Source organism: Panthera pardus, unplaced genomic scaffold (genome assembly GCF_024362965.1).
Source record: "Panthera pardus isolate Hobbes unplaced genomic scaffold, ASM2436296v1 HiC_scaffold_3, whole genome shotgun sequence".
Classification (NCBI taxonomy): Eukaryota; Metazoa; Chordata; class Mammalia; order Carnivora; family Felidae; genus Panthera; species Panthera pardus.
In genome coordinates this window covers 23,805,416-23,827,656 of record NW_026526876.1, presented here as the reverse complement: position 1 = coordinate 23,827,656, position 22,241 = coordinate 23,805,416, and the positions used below count along the sequence as shown (strand labels likewise).

The following is a 22,241-nucleotide window of genomic DNA, read 5'->3' as shown; positions in this document are numbered from 1 at the left end:
ACATCATGAAATGTAGATTAAAATCAAAACAAAAATTCTAATGAAAGAAGTAACATCACATTTTCTATTCAAGAGTAGTTTTCTGTCATTCTTCCTCCAAAGGAATAAAGATTGCATAATAAAAAGAGAGCCACATTTTAAAAGTGATGATTTTAAGAGTAATTCATGATCATCCCTAACTATGATGATTATCTTAACATGGTCAAAGCTCTTCCATTAATAGTGAATCAGAAAGGAGAGATACTGGAATATAGGTGAAGTGTTGGAAAATATTAAACCCCAAAGAGTTTGTGAGTTATGCAAATGATTGCATTAAATGCAACTTCCTAACATATTTCAGCAAGATAAGCAAATAAAGCTGCCTTCTATTCTGCTGTCAATCTGCCAGTTAGCTAACCTTGATTTACTCTTCAAGAACCTTGGGACTAAAAACGACCCATGCAGATGGGAGATTTTGTAGGAACAACTGATCATGTAGGAATGAAATTTTGTACTAGGTTTTAACATTTTGAAAAAGCAGAATTGAGCCTTGCTCAAGGCCATGGTTCTTTAGTTTTTTCATATTTGACAACTAGGTAATTAAGAATAATCAGCAAATCCAAAAATACTCAAAACCAATTTAATGTATTTGATTATAAATATTTGTATCTAAGGCAATTTTTCTTAATTCTAACTGATTTTTCAGATAGTCCTTGAAAAACTGCTTAAGCATTTCTATTTAGATATAGAACTGCGTAAATGTTAACTCTTTCTAAAAAGGATGTTTCAATTCCTGAAGTTTATTTCGCTTGTCATAAACTATGATAGGAAACACATTGCTCGAGAATATGCAGCTACCATTAAAAAATGAAATTTTATTATCATAAACAGTACAAGGTTAGTTTTAAAAACCGTAATCTACATTTAAACCAAAATTTCACTTCTGTAATGTATTACTCAGCATCAGTGATTTTTTTCTTTTAGTTCAGTTTTAAGACAGGCCATGCCTTTACCTTACATCTATTGCTAAAATCCCAATCTCTGACCTATCACCCACCACCCCAGGCCCCAGCCAACACACATTCACAGACCTTCACACACTCTCACCAGTAGAATTTTGAAGAAGCAGAGCTGTTTTGTATTTATGAGGTTTATCTCCAGGTTTTAGGAAATACAGGTCTGGAACAAGTTTGATGGGAACCACAGCATTTTTAAAAGAGCGATGCACCAAAAACATAAAAATCTGAACTGCAAAAAAAATTAAAAGCAGAAGCAACCTGAAAGGCACAAAGACAAAACAAGCACAGGGCACATTAATAGAGAAATCTATTTTTAAAAACTCTTCCTTCAAATGACAGTTAAAAGTACTCACGTTTAAAAAAAAAAAAAAATTAAAGAAAAAACTTGAAAGAAATAGCACTCAGGAGAATTCTACTCTCCAAAACGATCTCATGACAATACTGGATGGAAAGCCAATATTCAATGACAAAATTAAAACTTATAAAACTAACATTGTAGCCATCCTGAAATTTTTCTAGGGTATGTAAACTTGTGCTTCTAACTTTTTAAGAACCAGACGTTATGCCACATTTACATCTCTGTTGTCTTGAAGGGACTATCACAGCTCCTGCCCTACATCTGAACTATTTACCCTCCACATGTTTTAGAAAACATGATACAAAAATATTTTATATTTTTTTATTTTTATTTTTTTAAAAATTTTTTTAAGGTTTATTCATTTTTCAGAGACAGAGAGAGACAGAGCATGAGTGGGGAGGGGCAGAGAGAGAGGGAGACACAGAATCTGAAGCAGGCTCCAGGCTCTGAGCTGTCAGCACAGAGCCAGATGCGGGGCTTGAACTCAAGAACTGTGAGATCATGACCTCAGCTGAAGTCGGACGCTCAACCGACTGAGCCACCCAGGCGCGCCGATACAAAAATATTTTAGATACAGGGAAGGAAACAAAAATACAGTGAAACTCTGAATGACTGCCATCTTTGAAATGTCGTCTATACCACTTTAACTTCCACTGTTCCTCTACAGGCAAAACAAGATATACTCTATACAGTTATAAGGATCATTATTTGCTACTGGTCAAGTACATAATTCTATACCCTATTCAGAATGACCTTCTATGTGGAAAACAGATATCCTTCTGTCTTATCCTGCAAAATGTTGCTACATTATATGTGATAGGTGTCACAGCAAGTGGGTAGAGACTGCTTAAACTATCACATTTTAGCATTTTATAATTTTCAGAAGCCCTATTGTTTTAATGTTTATTTATTTATTTCTAAGACAGAGAGAGCAAGCAGGGGAGGGGCAGACATAGAGGGAGAGAGAATCCCAAGCACGCTCCTCACACTGTCAGCAAAGCCCAGTGTGGGACTCAAACTTACGGAGCTGTGAGATGGTGACCTGAGCAGAAATCAGGAGTCAGACACTTAACCAACTGAGCCACCCAGGTACGTTAGAAAACCTGTAATTTTTTAAAAAAAATAATTCTTTGGGGTGCTTGGGTGGCTCAGTCAGTTAAGAGTCCAACTTCAGCTCAGGCGATGATCTTGCAGTTCATGAGTTCAAGCCCCACGTTGGGCTTTGTGCTGACAGTTCAGCCTAGGGCCTACTTCAGATTCTGTGGTCTCCCTCTTTCTCTGCCCCTCCCTTGCTCAAGCTCCGTCTCTCTCTCTCTTTCAAAAATAAACATTAAAAAAAAATCATTCTTAAATTATTGTAAGTATACTTAAATCATCATTTCCAAAAACATACTGCACTGAATCCTAGTTCTATAATATTTAATAGGTATTTTAAGTTAAAAAAAAATCAAGATTAAACAGCATTTGGAAACTCTAAAGCTGAAGCAATTCTTTACCATGGAACCTCTTTTCATATGCTCTTTTCATATACCAGCATTTTCATATACTAATAAATAACTCTTTAAGGGGGAAAATATAAGATACAGTATTTCCTAAATGTACAGATGGTCAAATGCATATTTGTTAGGAATTGAATGTTTGTGTCACCCTCCCCCCAAATTCCTAACTCCCAACTCTCTAACTCCCAACATGATGGTCTTAAGAGATAAGGTCTTTGGGAGGTAATAAGGATTAGATGAGGTCATGGGCCTAAGGCCCTCAAGATAGGATTAGTGCCCTTGTAGGAAGAAAGAGCAGAGAGCTTGCTCTGTCTCTCTCCTGTGCTTAACAAAGAAAGTCATGTGAGCACAGAGCAAGATAATGGCTCATCTCTGCAAACCAGGAAGAGTTTGCAAACCAGGAAACAGGACCTGTTTGGTATCCCAATCTGATTTCCACATTCTAAAACCATGATAAAATAAATTTCTGTTGTTGAAGCGACCTAGTCTATATTATTTTCTTATGGCAGTCTGAACTAAGACTTTTACTGTTTTTCAGGGAGTATTTTAGGTGGGTAGTGTTCAATGAAATAAACTGAAACATGCTGATTTAAATAAGTATTTTTCTTTCAGTAACGCTGAGGCTGGAATAAATGAAACACTTGATTGACATTTCTTTGATACTGAATAAATCAGGTCAAGAAAGCAAACGAATTCACCATATCTCAAGCACATAACAACACTCTATTCTTGCTTATTATATTTCTACTGCTGTTTCAGATCTAACAAGATAGGTGTGTATTCTACGAAAGTGCTGAATTTACGTCCCAATAATTGAAAGTCTAGCACCCATGGGAACCTGAGAGAGGTAAAGCAAAGTTGAAAAGTTTTGATCACAGTTCTACAAGCTATAAAGCCTTCTTTATATTTGTTTCTTCATCTGATAAACAGAGATAAAAGTTACTCTTTCTGTTGTTTATAAAAAGCGGCTATAAATAATAGTAACAGACACAGAACAATTGTGAAAAATATAATTGCAAAATAAAACTTAAATACAGTGACAACAATTCAAAATTTACACAATTAGAGAATATTATGTCAGTCCCTCATTATTTAGATGAGCCAAAAATGCTAATTTAAAAAAAGGGTAAAAGCTCTAATGGTATTCAAACAAATTACTAAATGCATAATTCTTTTCTCAGACATTGTGAAGTTACAGTCTTAATCTTTGAAGCTACATAGATTTACCTACATCTACATTTAGAGAATGAAGACGACAAATGGAATTTGCATCCTTAAAAAAACAATTCATCAGGCAGAAAAGTGATGGCACTTACACTGATCTCACTGATTTGCTTTCCCGTTTCAAAGTAAGCAAATGAAACTTTGCTACCGTGTACACCTGCTGTTTCCAAAGGCTCCTGGAGCTCACTAGAGAAGCCTTCGCTTCGGAAAGAATAAGTAAGCTCTGCTCCATTTCGTCAAAAGATTTTGAATCCACTTCCTCCTCTGGTGGCTGCTGAGTAAATACACTATAATCTATTTGCCAAAACAAAACAGAAAGCCAGAAAATTATGGTATATTCCTTAAAAGGATGAAAATCTTTCAGATACATGTAAATTTTAAAGAAGCACACATCTGGTGGTGATGTAGACAAACGGAACTCTCATATACTTTGGCAATATTATTAAAACTGAACACACACGGGGCGGGGCAGGGTGCCTGGGTGGCTCAGTTGGTTGAGCGTCCGACTTCGGCTCAGGTCATGATCTCACCATTTGTGGGTTTGAGCCTTGCATCAGGCTCTGGGCTGACAGCTCAGAGCCTGGAGCCTGCTTCAGATTCCATGTCTCCATCTCTCTCTGCCCCTCCCCCACTCATGCCCGCCCTCTGCCTCTCAAAAATAAAGAAACGTAATAAAAGAAAAAAAAAAGCTGAACACACACATAAACTATGACCCAGAAAATTCTCTACTGGGTAGAAATGCAACAAAGATATGTACAAAGGTCCACCAAAACACATGTACAAAAATATTCTTACCAGGGCTCCTGGGTGGCTCAGTCAATTAAGCATCCAACTCTTGATCCCAGCTCAGGTCATGATCTCATGGTTTGTGAGTTCAAGCCCCGCATCAGACTCCACGCTGACAGTGTTGAGCCTGCCTGGGATTCTCTCTCTCCCTTTCTCTCTCTCTCTCTCTCTGCCCCTCCCCTGCCTGCATGTGGTATGCACATGCACACACTCTCTCTCAAAATAAATAAACTAAAAAAAAAAAAAAAAAAAGAATATTCTTAGCTAGCAACCTATCCAGAATAGTCATAAACTGGGAAAAACCCAAATGTCTATCAACAGGAGAATGAATACATAAGTTGTGAAATATTCTTGTAATAGAATAGTCTAAAAACAATGAAACTGAATAAACTACTATATACCTACAATAGTTTAAACCCTACAAACACAATTTAGGTAAAAGAGGCCAGACACAAAAGAGACATACTATATAACTGATTCCATGAGACAAAACACAGACAAAAATAATCAACGAGAACGGGAAAAATATATGTATTTTTATAAGTGATGCAATTTTCAAAAAATAAAAAATGAAGATGTGAAAATTGGTTTCAGTATTATGAGAACCACAAGGAAGGATTTATTTGATTTATGTTAAAAAATAAAAAATGAGTAAACATTAAAAACTTTAAGAGTGGAATGGAATAATGCATAAAGTAATATTGAACCAAGCCTGGTTATCCTGGGACCTTAGCAACTCAACAGTTTAGATGAATGACTTAGTAAGATAACCCAGTTTAATCCCTCTCTTTCACTGATACAATGGACTAAATCAAACTAAAAATTGGGGCTAAAATATTGTACATCACAATTGTGGTATTCAGCAAGCACCAATTTACCTTCTACAGAATTTGATACATGTATTTTTAAAAAAAAATTTTATGGTTATTTATTTACTTTTGAGAGAGTGTACAAGCAGGGGAGGAATAGACAGAGAGAGAAAGAGAATCTGAAGCAGGCTCCAGGCTCTGAGCTGTCAGCAGAGTCTGACGCAGGGCTCAAATTCATGAACCATGAGATCAGGACCTAAGCTGAAGTTGGACAACCAAGCAATTGAGCCACCAGGCACCCCTAGAATTTGATACATATATTTTTTAAGTTTGTTTATTTATCTTGGGATGCCTGGAAGGTTCGGTTGGTTGAGCATCCGACTTTGGCTCAGGTCATGATCTCACAGTTTGTGGTTTTCAGCCCCACATCAGGTTCTTGCTGACAGCTCAGAGCCTGAAACCTGCTTTAGATTCTGTATCTCCCTCTCTCTCTGCCCCTCCCCCACTTGTGCTCTGTCTCTCAAGCATAAATAAACATTAAAAAAATAATAATAATAATAGGGGCCCCTGGGTGGCTCAGTCAGTTAAGCGTCCGACTCGGTTTCAGCTCAGGTCAGGATCTCATGGTTTGCGAGTTCAAGCCCCACATAGGGCTCTGTGCTGTCAGAGAATCTTGGGATTCTCTCTCTCTCCCTCTCTCTCTGGCCCTCCCCTGCTTGTACTCTCTCTCTCTCAAAATAAATAAACTTTAAAAATGAAAACAAATAAATTAATTAAAAGTTTATTTGAGAGAGAGAGACCTAGTGTGAATGGGGGAGGGGCAGAGACAGGGAGAGAGAGAATTCCAAGAAGGCTCCCCACTACCAGTACAGAGCCCGATGTAGGGGCTCAAACCCACAAAGCCAAAAGATCATGCCTGAGCCTAAACCAAGAGTTGGACACTTAACCAACTGAACCACCCAGGCACCCCCAGAATTTGGCATTTTTAACCTTTTAAAAAATAAAACCATTAAAATTGGCCAAACTGAATGCAAGTCGATATTAGAAGTAAATTTATTCTGCATGATGGACTTAAAAGTGCTGCAGAATAAGGCTAAATAACACCTACACAGCATACAGCCTTCTCATCTCTATTCCCACTACCCAAACATTTCTACCCACTGCCTCCTATACCTCAAAGTATTTAGCCCCACAGCTATAAGTGTCTTCTCCATCTAATTCTCTTCCATTATCCAAGGTATTACAAACATACTCACCGATAATGCATTCTATATTCTGATCACTGACTTCCTCTATTTCTGCTATTCCCATACCTTTATCTCTACTCAATTTCAACAAACTGGACGCATGCCCAAATTTGAGACCTTGTTCTTTCCCCAACTACATAAGATCTAAAACTTCTATGTGAACTTTTTCTCTCCGGCTACAATCTGATATCATGTCCCCATCATAAACCTGCCTTTTCTCCTTTCTCCACATGTAAGAGAAACATCCCGTTTCCTTCACCCTCCCGACCTACCATCACAACCACCTTGCTAATTTTCAATTGTAAGAAAGTTTCCTCAATTCACACCCTCACCCTAAACTGCAAAGAACCAGCTTTGACTTTTACCACCACTGAAATGGCACAGTCAAGGTCACCACTGGCTTCCATACTATCAAATCCTTCACTGTCTTCTCTGTTACCAAAACCATCTTTTCTGTTCTCATCTTATTCTTCACAGCAGTCAACAAATAAGTGATCACTTCCTTGTGATTTCTGTATGGGCTTTAACGTCTCCTTTTGTGAAGAGAGAAAGAGCAAGGATGGGTCCTTCTTCATCAGCTCTTTTTGGCCCTTCACTGCCCAACCTCAGGGCCCCCCTTCCACTTTTTGTCTGCACTCTCTCCCGGGGTGACTTCAGCAAAACCTATGGCACTATCTACTTCTAACTCCAGAATTTACATCTTTAGCCCCAGCATCTTCACTCAGCTCCAAATGTGTTAATTCAACTGCCCGCTCTACACCTCCACTTGGATGTCTAATAATATAACCAAAATCCAGGCCGAAATTCCTCCTTTCTACAAACCTGCTCCTCCCCCACTCTCAGGAAATGGCAATTCCATTCCCAGTTGTCAAGCAAACAGCTTAGCAATTATTCTTGATCCCTCCCTCTCCCCAACACCTGACACTTAGCCCATCAGCAAGACCTCACCAGCACCACGAATGAGACCCGCGTCTATCCGCGCTTCCCTGTTTTCACGACCATCCTACTTCAACGAAGACAACGGTTTCCTAACTGGTCCTCCTGCTTCTACTCATCATTTAAAACTTAAAATGCATTTTTAAATATGCAAACCAGATGTTACTCCTTTGCTTTAAAACTTCGATAGCTTCACACCACACTAAGGAAACAAACCAATTTCTTTTCCAGATATTCAAAGATTCAAAGACTAAACATGATCTGGCCCCTGGCCCTCCCCTATAATCTGCTTGGCTCTCTAAACTCCATCCACAGTGGCCTTTCCTCTGTCATCAAAATCATCCAACTCATTCCTTAATTAACACTCTGTGGTAGCAGTTCCCTTTACCTGGAAAGCTCTGCAATAAAATGTACTTGGGTTTTTCTCGCCATCCAAGTCTTAGTTTATCATCTTGACACAGTCCTCCCTGAAGATATGATCTAAGCTACCTGCCTCTCAAGACCACCCAATTCTTTCTTTCGTAACTCTGATTACTATCAGTAAATATCTGTTACTTATTTATGTACCTTATTTATCTACTCTTTCTTCCCCCAAATACATATTACACATGCTTGTATGATTATTTGTCTTATTCACCATCTGCCTGGTTCACTGCCAAAAATTTTTTGTTATAGTTTTGTTTCTACCTGCTTGGTCAATTTCTGCTTCAACTTCTAGCTTTAAGAACACATCTTCCAAAGTTGTCATGGAGACACCGTAAGAAATAACACCCAAATTTGAGTGTGTGTCTAGAGCAGAAAATAAACCTAAAAAAAAAAAAAGAAAGAATGTTATGAAGTTAAGCATATCATCATGAATTATTCTAAAATATCCTATAAGGATATCCTAAAAGGATATCCCTTTTAAAATGGGATATGACTAAATTTACTAGCATAGTGGTTCTCAAACTTTTTGGTCTCAGAACTCCATTAACGTTGTTAAAAATTGCTAAGGACCCCAAGGAATGTTTGTTTATATAGAGATATATCTAGTAGATATTTATCATATTATAAATTAAACCTAAGAAATATTTCACAGACAGAATGATAGGCAGGGTACATTTAGTCGGCAATATACACTTTATTCTAGTTAATATAATATAGAAAACTAAACTAATACCGAAAATTTCTGTCTAAATGAGGTAAATGTTTTGGGAATTTTGCACAACATATCTGCATCAATAACATCCTTTTAGTTACTATGAGATCCTAAACAGATAAAGGAAATTGAGTTTGAGTTCCTCATTATAAAGCGGAAAAATAATGCCACAATCAAAATAATTCAAGGGTTTACCATATTATCATGTAATTCATTATGGAATCATAAAACTGGAAAAGGACTTGAGAACACATATAAACAATCATGTATGTTTGTGTATAATTACATAATTACATATTCCCAAATTATATCATTTGCCTCTAAGCAAATGGAGCGATCTGCTTCTTGACAACAAAGCAAACACATTTACTTAACATATTAGTTACAGTTTCTCGCATGATGTTTGTTCAAAAAAAACCAAAGAATGAAAAAACATCCCATGGTAGCTTGTAGTTTCTCATTTTCAAAAGCAAAGTAAAGCAGAAATGGTATATTAACTTCAGTTACCTGGGAACATGTAAATATTATTAAACAGAAAAGTATACAACAAAGTAAATCAAGAAAATCAGTTCCCAATGCAAGATCCTGGTTCAACAACCAGGAAACTGAAAGTAATACCTGCAAATTTGTCCATGTCCTTAAAAGGCAAGCTATACACAAGTTGTTGATCATTCTGTTGTAATAAAGTAGCTCCAGGTATATGTTGTTTAACCAGGGATGAAAGAGATTCTGTGGCACAATATCTGTCTATGTACATGCTAGAAAAAACCAAAAATTGTAATTTTTCTAAATAATTACTCAGTAAACAACCAAAAGTAAATTCTGAATGCTTTAAGTAAAGCTAGTGCCATAAAAAATGGCTAAAGTACTAATAGTATGGCAAACCTGAAATAAATTAACAGTAGATCAAGAATATTATAGAAAACAGTCAATAAAGAATAAATGATACCTTAGGCGGTAGCCAATCCCCCATTTACTTTTGAGAAAAATCGAAGAACCAACACATTTCAACATTCCTTGTGATATGACAGCTTTCCTATCTGCAAACAGAAATCTGCATTTCAATTTTAAGTCGGTAACAGCATTAATAATTGGCATTTATATTTTGTGAATTACCATGAGACACCAGTAAGATCATTAAGTATCATTAAATAATCACAACAACCTTATTAGAAAGGTACCAGATTATCATTACCTGGTTTTCAAATGAGAACACTGAGGCAATGAGAAAATACATAGTTTGTTCATGTTTCACTGAGCCAGTAGGTGACAAAGCCAGAAACTGTATCCAGGCAGTTCTGACTCTTTCCTAAAACTGCTCCAAACACCTCAGACTCTTCCTAAGAGGCTTACTATTGCAAGTGTGTTCATAATTCCTTTACAATCAAATGTAAAAACAACAAAAACAAAATGTCACTATGTTGGATGGTTTTTTAACATTTTTTAAAAAACAAAGATAATAGTGAAAAAATAAATCTACAATGTAGACTGTGCTGGACAGTCTGCTTCCTTCTGGGAGACTGGAATTTTGGTATATGGTAGTTGGAGGGGGTCTCTATGACCAGCACCCGGTAAAAACCTTGGGCACTGAGTCTCTAATGAGCTTTCCTAGTAGACAACATTTCACATCAATTGTTAACAACTCATTGCTAGAGAAATTAAGCATATTCTGTGTGACTCCACCGGGAAAGGATTTTTGGAAGCTTGTGTCTCGCTTCCTCCTTGTCCCATGTGCATTTTCACTTTGCTGATTTTGTTCTGTATCCTGTAAGTTTTGGGGTGATAACTCATAAGTATAACTATATGCTGAGTCCCATTAGTTCTTCTAGCAAATTATTGAATCTCAGATGGTCTGCAGGACTCTCCAGCATAAAAATATGTAATTCTTAAAAAGTTTAAAACACACAGCTATGAAGAACACACAGCTTCTTTATTTATTCCTCAGGATTTTGTATCTCTGTGCCCATCTCCTATTTTGGCCCCATGACCTTATCTTACAAAAATAAAGTAAAAATCTCACCAGCAAGAATGTCAGCTTCATCCATGAAATGGGTACTAAACACTGTCACCCGATTAAATTTTCTGTATTTCAGGAGATTCCAAACAATATGACGAGAACAGGGATCCATTCCAGCTGTTGGTTCATCTAGCAATAGTATCTGTACGACAAAGAGTAGGGAATGGCAGAGAATCCTCAGAAAAACTAAAATATATAAATTTATGTGGACATTGAGAAGCTTTCCCATTTCAAATTATTATTTCCAATCAGAAGTATATTAGATCTGGGTTTTTCATTCATATATGAGTTAGCTAAATTTTTAAATTATTAGTTTGGCAAGTGAATATTTTCCTTGTTTCAATATAAAAAACTAATATCAGTAAGATACAAGACGTAAGTGTAATAACAATAAGATAAATAAACTAAAAAACAAAACATTGGTGAGGGGTTGGGAGAAAGATAAATTAACATAAAACCAGAACCCAGAGTCATTCCCAAGCTATAGAGCAGCAAGGGGAAATGTGGCAGGATAGTGGGGACCAATGGGGCTCCTGGCTGCAGCTTGCAAAGCTGTGCAAAGCACTGTATCAGACGGTTCTATTTCTACAGGACAGAGAACAGCACAAGAACAGACATATACAAAAATAAAATCAGGGGCGCCTGGGTGGCTCAGCCGGTTGAGCGTCCGACTTCGGCTGAGGTCACGATCTCGCGGTCCATGTCGGGCTCTGGGCTGATGGCTCAGAGCCTGGAGCCTGCTTCCGATTCTGTGTCTCCCTCTCTCTCTGACCCTCCCCCGTTCATGCTCTGTCTCTCTCTGTCTCAAAAATAAACTTAAAAAAAAACATTTTTTTTAAATAAAAAAATAAAATAAAATCAGCAGGACAGTGAAAAACTGAACAATTCCTTTGGTTTTATTCTACTTTAAAATTTTTATTATGAACTATTATAAACATATAGAAAACTATAAAGAATATTAGAACAATACTGTTATATAGCCACCAGTGAAATTTAATCAATGTCATTTTTTGGCCATATTTTCTAGTTTTTTTCTTTTAAACATTTATTTATTTTCGAGAGAGAGACAGATACAGCGTGAGCAGGGGAGGGGCAGAGAGAGAAGACGATACAGAACCCGAAGCAGACTATAGGCTCTGAACTGTCAGCACAAAGCCCAATGCGGGGTTCAAATCCATGGACTGTGAGATTATGACCTGAGCTGAAGATGGATGCTTAACCCACTGAGCCACCCAGGCACCCCTCTACGGATCTTTTTTAAAAAATACAAAACATTGCAAATAGTCCATTCTTTCCATTCCCCTTCCTACAAGTAACCACAGTAGTAAATATGTTTTATCTTTATGACTCTGGTTTCACAACCTCATTACTATAATTATATGTATAATAATGTATAATATTTCATGTAGGCTGGCACTTTACACATGTTATTATATATAAACACGCAATACATTATATTTGTGTACAATACATTAATACTTATTTACCTTTGGATTCCCAAGAACAGCAATTCCTAAAGACAGTTTTCTTTTCTGACCACCACTTAACTTTTTAGCTTGGTTATCTTTGATAGCCTGCATGTCTAAATCCAGTAGAACTTTCTGTACCTATAAAGGGAGAACAATGTCACTTTTAAAATTATACCATTTACATAATTATCAATATTAATTTTTAAATGTCCCAATTTTAATATCAACTTTAAAAATGTTCTTTGAGTACAGAATTTAATTTTGACATGTATTCATATACAATGATTCCTGGTTGAAAGGTCTGTTTTACTTTTGTGACTACCTGGGTAGTGGTACGAGGATCAGTTTGAAGGCTGTGTGTGTGTGTGTGTGTGTGTGTGTGTGTGTGTGTGGTGGAAGAAGAAAGGCAGGTGTGAAAGGAAAGGATGGAAGAAAAGAAAAACCTATATTGAGAGGCTGGTGTCCTCCAGATGAAACAAGGACATTTTTATATGTGCTAAAATAAAATATTTATTCCAAAGTCCATCTAATTCTTTGTAATGAATTTCTGTTTATGGGCTCAGAACAGGTTTTTATTTAGATTTTCAAGCATTTTTTATACCAGTTATTACAGAAGGTTATTAATTTACAAGGAATAAAGTAAAAATTTCTATATGAATGACATACTTCTTGTATTACATTATTGGCTGGGATTCCTTTGATTGAAGCCAAAATGGATAAGTTTTCTTCTACTGTCAACACATCAAAGTGTATATCTAACTGTGGACAAATACCAATCATTTTTCTTGCTTCAAACATTTCGTCTATTTCTGAGACTCTGTGTCCATATATAGATGCAAATCCTGAAAGCAAAATATATATTTAAATTTATACTAACTACATTAAGTATTCAGAAGTATATATGCTTTAATGTATACTAACAACTTAGTTACTTGTACGTAATAAATATGTAAGGTATGAATTAATATAAACTTGGAAGGCATAACACACCTTCATTTCCATTCCACTGGTGACCTGCTTCCACCTTATATTCTAACCTCATTTTCCTTCATTTCCAGTTGATATTACATAGTGAAAAGAGCAAGGAACCAGAGCTTAACGCTGAACAGGGGTATATTGGTGCATTTTTTATATTTCTATTCCAGTAGCAATTTTCCTTAATTTCCAGGCATTAATCAATAGAGGAGAGAACAAAGAAACTAAAAATTTTCCCCTAACTAGATGTGTGGTCTTGAGAAAATCAATCTGAATTCCAGCTTTTCTCTTCTATAAATTAAATACCAATATATCCCACTTAATTTCAGAACTATTAAATCACCATGATAATGCATGGAGAATTAGAAGAAAAATCATAAATTTTTATTAAATGTAAGATATCACTACTGTCATCAGAAAGTGACACAATTAGGGATAAGCAACAAAATTAAACCAATTTCAAAAGTTAAACTACATTTTAAAAAATGCAGATTCCATACATGGAAAGTCAGCCTTTCTTAAAGCAAAATATTTATTATATTGCCACTAGATTTGGTTATTGTGGAAATATGGAGCTGCCATATTAAATTCTCACCTATAGGGCAATCACATGTCACAATTATACGCTTAAGGTATTATTGTTCTTATAATTGTATTTTAGGAGATGGTTTTGACATCTATCATTCTTTCCTTTTGAATTATTGTTGCACATTTAGATATCTATATCTATAATCTAAAATGTCTGTAGGTCTCATTTAATTTTCAATTACTGATTTATTCTTCCTTGAAAATGAAAAATACACATGAAATATCTTATAAAATGAGTACAAAATCAGATCACTTTTATTAAACATGACTGAATCATTTTTAGTTTCTATTGAAAAAAATGTGTAATCAAAAAGTAATAGTAAAGCACCTTTATACTGAGATTGGTCCCAAATCATTAAAAGAAAAAAATTCAATCAGTACATGTTTCAAGGATAAATAACTATACTGTGACACCTTGGTTCATAACACTAATAAACGGAAGAATTGTTGTTGTTTTTTTAAGTCAGAAAAGTCTCACCATCAGAAGGCGGGCACAGTCCACAAAGAATATTCAGCAAAGTACTCTTTCCTGTTCCACTGTGACCAAGTAATGCAGTGATGTGACCTTCATATATGTCGAATGACAAATCTAGTTCAGAAAGGAAGACTCAAATGTGATTTTTATTTCTGTTAAGCTATACAAAATAATACATAATACTTGAGCAGTCTTGAAGCAAATCAATGTTTAATGGCAGATTTAAAGTTATTAGCATATTTGACAGCATAATACTTAATATTATATGATAATAATTCCTTATTATAGTCAGTCGTATGAGCTACAAGAAAAGTAATAAAAATAAACCTATATTAACAGATTTCAAGAATATACAAAACATTGGGGAGGGTTTCTGTGGACCCACTTTTGGGACTTTCTATGGGGAGGGTTTCTGTGGACCCACTTTTGGGACTTTCTAAGGTAACTGAAACACAGAGACAAACAAAAATTTGTTCCCAAGGGTATTAACAAGGTTCCTATGGTAAAAATGTTAGCAAAAACCTAGAAACTAACCAACAGCATGGGAGTGGTTAACTAAATACTTGAGAAATTCAATTTAAATAAAAGAAACATTGGGGCGCCTGGGTGGCTCAGTCGGTTAAGTGTCCGACTTCGGCTCAGATCACGATCTTGTGCTTTGTGAGTTCGAGCACCACGAAGGGCTCTGTGCTGACAGCTTGGAGCCTGGAGCCTGCTTCAGATTCTGTGTCTTCCCTTCTCTCTGCCCTTCCCATGCTCATGCTCTGTTTCTCTCTGTCTCCCAATAATAAGTAAACGTTAAAAAAATGTTTTTTTAAATAAAAGAAAAACGGAATGAAGAACTATCAAGGGAGGATGTGTCAATGATTGAAGGAGGACAAAAGACAGGGATCTGAAAACCCAGCTTTGAATCACTGCAGACCCTGACCTGATGAAGGATCTGCAGGCCAGAAGCAAAAATAAATCTTCTCTGGAGGAAGATCACATCATCCAGAGCATCAAATAATCTCTACAATTTTCATATGCAATACACAGCACTCAGTCAAAAACAACCAGACAGGAAATAGCAAGAGAAGATAAAAACCCAACAGAAATGACAGGTGACAGAAATGGACCTAGAGGACATACAGATATTGACACCAGAAGAGAAGATTGTAAAACAACCATGCTATCCTGCTCCTAAGAGAATGCTGACAAAGAACTAAAAGCCATACAAAAGAACCAAGTGGAAAGACAAAAACTGGAAAAGTTAAGTGAAAAATATTTCAATAGGATTGTTTAACCACATTAGGCCCAACTACAGAAAATTAGTAAATGACAAGAAGAGTCATAAGAAAATATCTAGACTGAAGTACAGAGAGAGAAAAAAACAATGAAAAATTCAGAAAAGAGCATAAAAAATAAATGGGATGAAATGAAAAGTTGTAACATGTAATAATAATAGACAAAAGGATGAGAAAATAGGACAGAAGCAATACTGGAAAGTACTGGAAAAGAAATGGCTGAAAAAAATTTAAAACAGAAGAAAGACATCAAGCCACAGATTCAAGAAGCACTTGTAAAACCAAAGTGGAATAAATGTAAAACAAACACCACCGAGGCATGTGGCAGTAAAACTGCTGAAAACCAAAAACAGATCTTTAAGGTTTTCTTCATGTTTATTTTTTGACAGAGACAGAGAGAGCGAGAGCGAGAGAGAGTGCAAGTGGGGCAGGGGCAGAGAGAGGGGGACCAAAGATCCAAAGTGGGCTCTGTGTTGACAGCAGCGAGCCCAATGTGTGGCTCAAACCCGCCAACTGCGAGATCGTGACCTGAGCTCAATCCACTGAGCCACCCAGGCGCCCCTAGAAACAGATCTTTAAAAACAGCCAGGGTAACAGTATCTACCAACAACAGAGAAATAGGAAAACCAACAGTTATCTCTGCAACCAGAACAATGGAAAAGGGAGATGACAGATTATACTTTAAAGTGCTGAAAAAAAAAATTACCATCAAGCTGAAATTGAATATTCAGAGAAATATGCTTCAAAGCTAAAGGTGAAAAAATATATTTGCAAACAAAAACTGAGAGACTGTACCATCAGCAGACCCGAATTAAAGAAAACAGCAAAAAGCTATTTTTCACACACAAGGAAAATTATCCTAGATGGAAGATCAGAAAGGCAGGAAGTAACAAAGATAAATGATACGGTAAATACACAAGTAAATATAAATGAAACGGTCTTTTAAAAACAATGCTAATAACATTATCTTTGGTTTAAAATACACATAGAATTAAACTACATGAAAACAATAGTATATAAGTTGGAATAGGCATAAAGAAATAAGTAGGGATAAAAGTAAGTTCCTGGACTTTTTTTCTCACTTTACTATTCTGTAAATACTATAAATTAGTAAACCACTAACTTGTAAGTCAAGGATCCATGTTATAATATCTAGAGTAGTTTCTAGGAAGGGCACGTGTGACCAAGAAGCCAAGAAGAGGAAAATGAGAAACGGCATAATAAAAAATACTCAACTGCTTCCAGTTCAACTAACCTACTGGAGGATGCGAGACCATATAAAAGAGGTAAATTCTCCCGCCTACAGTCCACTAGACCAACCAGTCTGTTAGCCAAGTATGTGACCAGGCCACCATCCAATTCCAGATAATCCACAAACTGACTGAAGAACCAAACGAGAGACTCCTCAGTCATAGCAAAATAATAACTGCCTTAAGCCACTGAGCATTAGAGTGGCTAAAGCTGAACGGTTCGGGCAGAAATAACAACCGATTCCATATCAAGAAGCTAGGAAGGGGCTCCTGGGTGGCTCAGCCCGTTAAGCATCTGACTCTTCATTACAGCTCAGGTCATAATCTCACGATTCACGAGATGGAGCCCTGTGTCAGGTCCTATGCTGACAGCATGGAGCCTGCTTGGGATTCATTCTCTCTCCCTCTCTCTCTCTCTCTCCCTCTCTGCTCCTCTCCTGCTCTCTGTCTCAAAATAAATAAACTTTTTTTTTTTAAAGCTAGGAAAAGCAAAACTAATTAAACCCAAAGAAAGTAGTCATACAGAAATAACAGAGTAACACAACTCAATTAACTGCAAACACATGTATGATAAAGAAAACCAACAAAGTTGATGCCTCGAAAAGATTAATAAAATTGATAAACCCACTGCAAAACAAATGAAAAAAAATAATTACAAATTACTAAATATATAATGAAGACAGGGAACATCATTACAGATTCTACAGACATGTAAAAGATTATGAATAACCTGTAACAACCAATTTGGCAGCTTAGAATCTAAGTTTGATGCGTAGCTATGACCATAAAAGCATCACCACTATCAAGATGATGAACATATTCATCTCCACAAAAAATGCTGCTTTAAAATGTTTGTCCTTTGCCTATTCCACCCATCTCCAAGTAACCACTGATCTGCTCTTTTTCACTACACATTAGTTCTGCCTTTTCTACTTTACATGAATGTAATCCTATACTACGTAGTTTTATTTCTAGCTTCTTTACTTAACAACATTATTTAGAGATTCATCCATGTGGTAGCACGTATTAAGAATTCATTCCTTTTATGCCAACGAGCATTCCACTGGATGCATATGCCACAGCTGGCTATGCATTCCCCTATTAATAGGCATTTTAGACTGTTTTCAGTTTTTGTGTAACAAATAACTTTACAATGAATATTCCTGCATAAGTCTTAGCATAAAACAATTTTCACCTCTCCTGGACAGATGCCTAGAAGTGAAATGGCTAGATCACATAACAGGTGCATATTTAACTCTTTCACAAATCGTCAAGCTATTTTCCAAAGCACCTGTGCCCTTTCACATCCCCTCCGGCAGCGCATGAGCTCCAGGTTTCCACCTTCACCAACACTCAGTATGACCAGCCCTTCCAATCTTCGTCATTCCAGTGTTATGTGGTGACAGATGGCAGCTAAGCTTGTGGTGAGCATAGCATAATGTATAGAAAATAATAATTTTAATCATTCTGCTAAGTACGTACTGATCTCTTGTGATTTTAATTTGCAATTCCCTAATGAGTAATAGTGTTGGACACCTTCTCATGTACTTAGTTGCTAGCCTTCTATCTTCTTTGGTGAAGAGGATATTCAAATATTCTGCCCATTAACTGGGTTGTTTTCTTATTATTGAGTTTTGAGAGATCTTTATATATTCTGGATCCAAGTTCTTGATCAGATCGATGATTTGCAAATACTTCCCCCAGGCCAATGGTTTAGCTTTTCATTTCCATTAACAGTATCTTACAAACAGAAGCCTTCTTAATTTTTACAGTCCAATTCATCAATTAATTTACAGTTGTGCTTCTGTGCATATCTGGGAAATTTTCATGTAACCCCAGACTGCAAACGCATTTCTTCTATGGATTGTTTTTTTTGAAGTTTTAGAGTTTTAGGTTTTACATTTAGGTGTATGATCCATTTTCAGTTAGTTTTTGTATATGGTGCCTACGACAGACCAATGCTCACTTTATCCGATTGTTTCAACAGCATTTGTTTAAAAGTCCATCCTTTCTCTAGCAAGTTAACTTTGCATCTTTGTTGCAAGTTACCTACTCATACACATATGGGCCTATTCTACACTCTCTATTCTGTTTCACTGATCTATTTTTATGTTGTTTTTATGCCAAAATTACACTGTCTTGATTACTGGAGCATTTATACGAAGTCTTGTAACAAAGTTATACTAGTTCCTCAACTTTGGTCTTCTTTTTCAAAGTGTTTTTGACTATTCTAGGTCATTTGTATTTTCTTGGAAAGTTTAGAATCAGTTTGTCAAAAGCTACAAAAAAAAAAAAAAAAAGCCCTATTAGGATTTTTATTGTGCCTGAATCTACTGAAATTTGAGTAAAGTTGGCATCTGACCCTGAGTCTTCTCACCCATGAACATGGTATCTCTACTTATTTACATACTCTTTATTCTTTCAGCAACTTTAAAAAAAAATTTTTTTTTTAACTTTATTCATTTTTGAGAGACAGAGCATGAGCAGGGAAGGGGCAGAAAGAGAGGGAGACACGGAATCTGAAGCAGGCTCCAGACTCTGAGCTGTCAACACAAGAGCCCGACACGGGGCTCGAACTCACGAACTGTGAGATCATGACCTGAGCCAAAGTTGGACGCTCAACCGACTGAGCCACCCAGGCGCCCCTTTCAGCAACTTTTTTAAATTTTTCAGGTTACGAATCTGTTACACCTTTTGTCAGATTTATCTATAAATATGTTTAGATACTTATGGGCTATTTTTAATTTTAATTTCTTTTTTTTTTAAGTTTATTTATTTTTGACAGAGAGTACACAAGCAGGGGAGATGCAGAGAGAGAGTACACAAGCAGGGGAGATGCAGAGAGAGACAGAGAGACAGAGAGAGAGAGAGAGAGAGAGAGAGACAGAGAGAGAGAGAGAGAGAGACAGAGAGAGAGAGAGAGAGACAGAGAGAGAGGGAGAGAATCCCAGGGAGGCTCCGCACTGTTAGTGTGGAACTTGATGCAGAGCTCGGACTCACAAACTGAGATCATGACCTGAGTCAAAATCAAGAGTCTGGTGCTTAACTGACTAAGTCACCTAGGCGCCTCATTAATTTTACTTTCTAATTATCTGTTAGTAGTGTTAGTAGTATATCGAAGGACAATTTATTTTTCTACATTTATCTTATACTCTGCCCCCTTACTAAATTCGCTTTTTAGTTCCACTAACTTTTTTGTAGCTCTAACCAGATTTTTTAAATGTATACTCATATCAACTGCTAACAGCTTCACTGCTTCCTTTCCAATTTGGATGCCCTCAATAATACTGGTGAACCATATCTAGTCAGTTGAAGGCCTGCTGAGCAAAAATGGTTTTCCCTGAGAAGGAAGAATTCTGCCCCAAGACCGTAGCATAGATGTCCTGAGTCTCCAGCCCGACAGCCTCCCCTGTGAATTTCAGACTGAAGCCTGCAACTGTAACTCTTATCTCAGTTTCCAAGCTGCCATGCTGCCGTGTAGATTTCAGACTCGCCAGGCCTCACAATCACGTGGACCAATTTCTTAAAATTAATCTCCTTATTCCCTCCTTCTCCCACCCCGCCAGCTCACCCTGCTCTCTACATATGTGGATGTGTGTGTGCATGCATATGTGAGTGTGTGTATGTATGTGTGTGTATATATATACTCTATTCATTTTGAAGAATCCTTACACATTGTTAAACATTCTACAATTCTCACAATAGTTCTCATGGCAAGGAATTATCAGACTCAAAATGTCAGTAGTGCCAAGGTCGAGAAACCCTGTGCTAGGTCAAAAGGAAACAAAATTAACTAACATGTAGACACATGCATAATAATAGAACGAAAAAGGACACAGATTTGTTCAAATAACTGAATGGTTTTCATCTTTAATAGATTATTTTTTACTCTTAGTATTTTATTTGTTGTTAATTTTATTATGAATATTAATCACGTAAATAAATGAAAGTGCCCCTAAAAGAGAGAAAACTGTGCTAAAGAAGTTTAAATTTTGTACAAACTATGCAAATTGTTTTCCAATCTGTACTTTACAATCATGGACTGGGTACAACGAAAGCTACTTACTTCTCAAAGCCTCCACGCTTTCACCTTTCTTTCTGTACGTCTTCTGAATACCACTGATTCTGAAAAACACGATTCTCTAAGTATTCAAAGCAATTTATAAGGTTGTGCGTTTCCATGTGTAGTATTGTTATCAAAGCTGTCATATTTTATAGAAATAATAATAAAGTACCTTCCTACTAAAACAATAAACCTAAGAGAGGTGACAATAACTATAAAATTATTTTAAAGAAACCACAAAAGCATTCAGTATTCCTGCCCATTTTAAGTGTCATTCATTCACATTTCATGACAAGCCAACTTCTGAAAATAAAGCCTTTGGCTCCAGCAATTTATAGACGTCTCTTCATTTTTGATACTTTTCTGTTTATAATTTATCGATACTTGTTACAACAGTTAACGGGGATTAAAAACCAAATGCTATATTTCACATCAGCACACATTTCAAACTATCCATAAACGTGAAGTGGTTCTCTCATTCCACTTTAAATGTCTCAAATAACTTAAAGAATTAATGGTTTTGGGGCACCTGGGTGGCTCAGTCGGTTAAGCGGCCGACTTCGGCTCAGGTCATGATCTCACGGTCAGTGAGTTCGAGCCCCGCGTCAGGCTCTGTGCTGACAGCTCAGAGCCTGGAGCCTGTTTCCGATTCTGTGTCTCCCTCTCTCTCTCTCTCTGACCCTCCCCCATTCATGCTCTGTCTCTCTCTGTCTCAAAAATAAATAAACGTAAAAAAATTTAAAAAAAAAAAAAAAAGAATTAATGGTTTTGTTAACCACTTTCAATTTTGCCCCTGAGAAGGCAGACCATTAACCCACTTATTACATCCTAAGTATCTGACTCTCCCTTGCTTTTTATACGTTCTTAAACTTGAAAAACACATATTATATTATACTTCACTTTTTCTTTCATTTTTTGCCTTTTATTTCTTTTCTCTTCTTCCTGTTAACTTTTTAAATTTGGTTTTGACTGATCTAGAAAGGCATAGTAGTGAATTTCTTGGGTTCATAGAAATTAAACTGATACTCTGAGTCACAATACCTAAAAGTCTATGAAATTAAGAGAGGACAATATGTTATATAACTTAGACAATGCAGCCGGAATAAAATTATAAAGCTAATATTTA

The 22,241-nt window shown here is 36.4% G+C and overlaps 1 protein-coding gene across 2 annotated transcripts in view; it reads right to left on the bottom strand.

Moving 5' to 3' along the window:
- Window positions 1-22,241, bottom strand: part of ABCA5 (ATP binding cassette subfamily A member 5) — a 71,739-nt gene that overhangs the window by 23,035 nt on the left and 26,463 nt on the right. For both annotated transcript variants that reach the window (XM_053892353.1, XM_053892352.1), the window contains exons 11-20: window positions 21,119-21,177; window positions 14,523-14,633; window positions 13,148-13,323; window positions 12,500-12,619; window positions 11,016-11,154; window positions 9,945-10,035; window positions 9,614-9,753; window positions 8,545-8,664; window positions 4,172-4,373; window positions 1,087-1,256 (exon numbers count right to left, since the gene is read on the bottom strand). In XM_053892353.1, coding sequence (XP_053748328.1) covers window positions 1,087-1,256; window positions 4,172-4,373; window positions 8,545-8,664; window positions 9,614-9,753; window positions 9,945-10,035; window positions 11,016-11,154; window positions 12,500-12,619; window positions 13,148-13,323; window positions 14,523-14,633; window positions 21,119-21,177 — 1,328 coding nt within the window. The remainder of the gene's footprint in view (window positions 1-1,086; window positions 1,257-4,171; window positions 4,374-8,544; window positions 8,665-9,613; window positions 9,754-9,944; window positions 10,036-11,015; window positions 11,155-12,499; window positions 12,620-13,147; window positions 13,324-14,522; window positions 14,634-21,118; window positions 21,178-22,241) is intronic.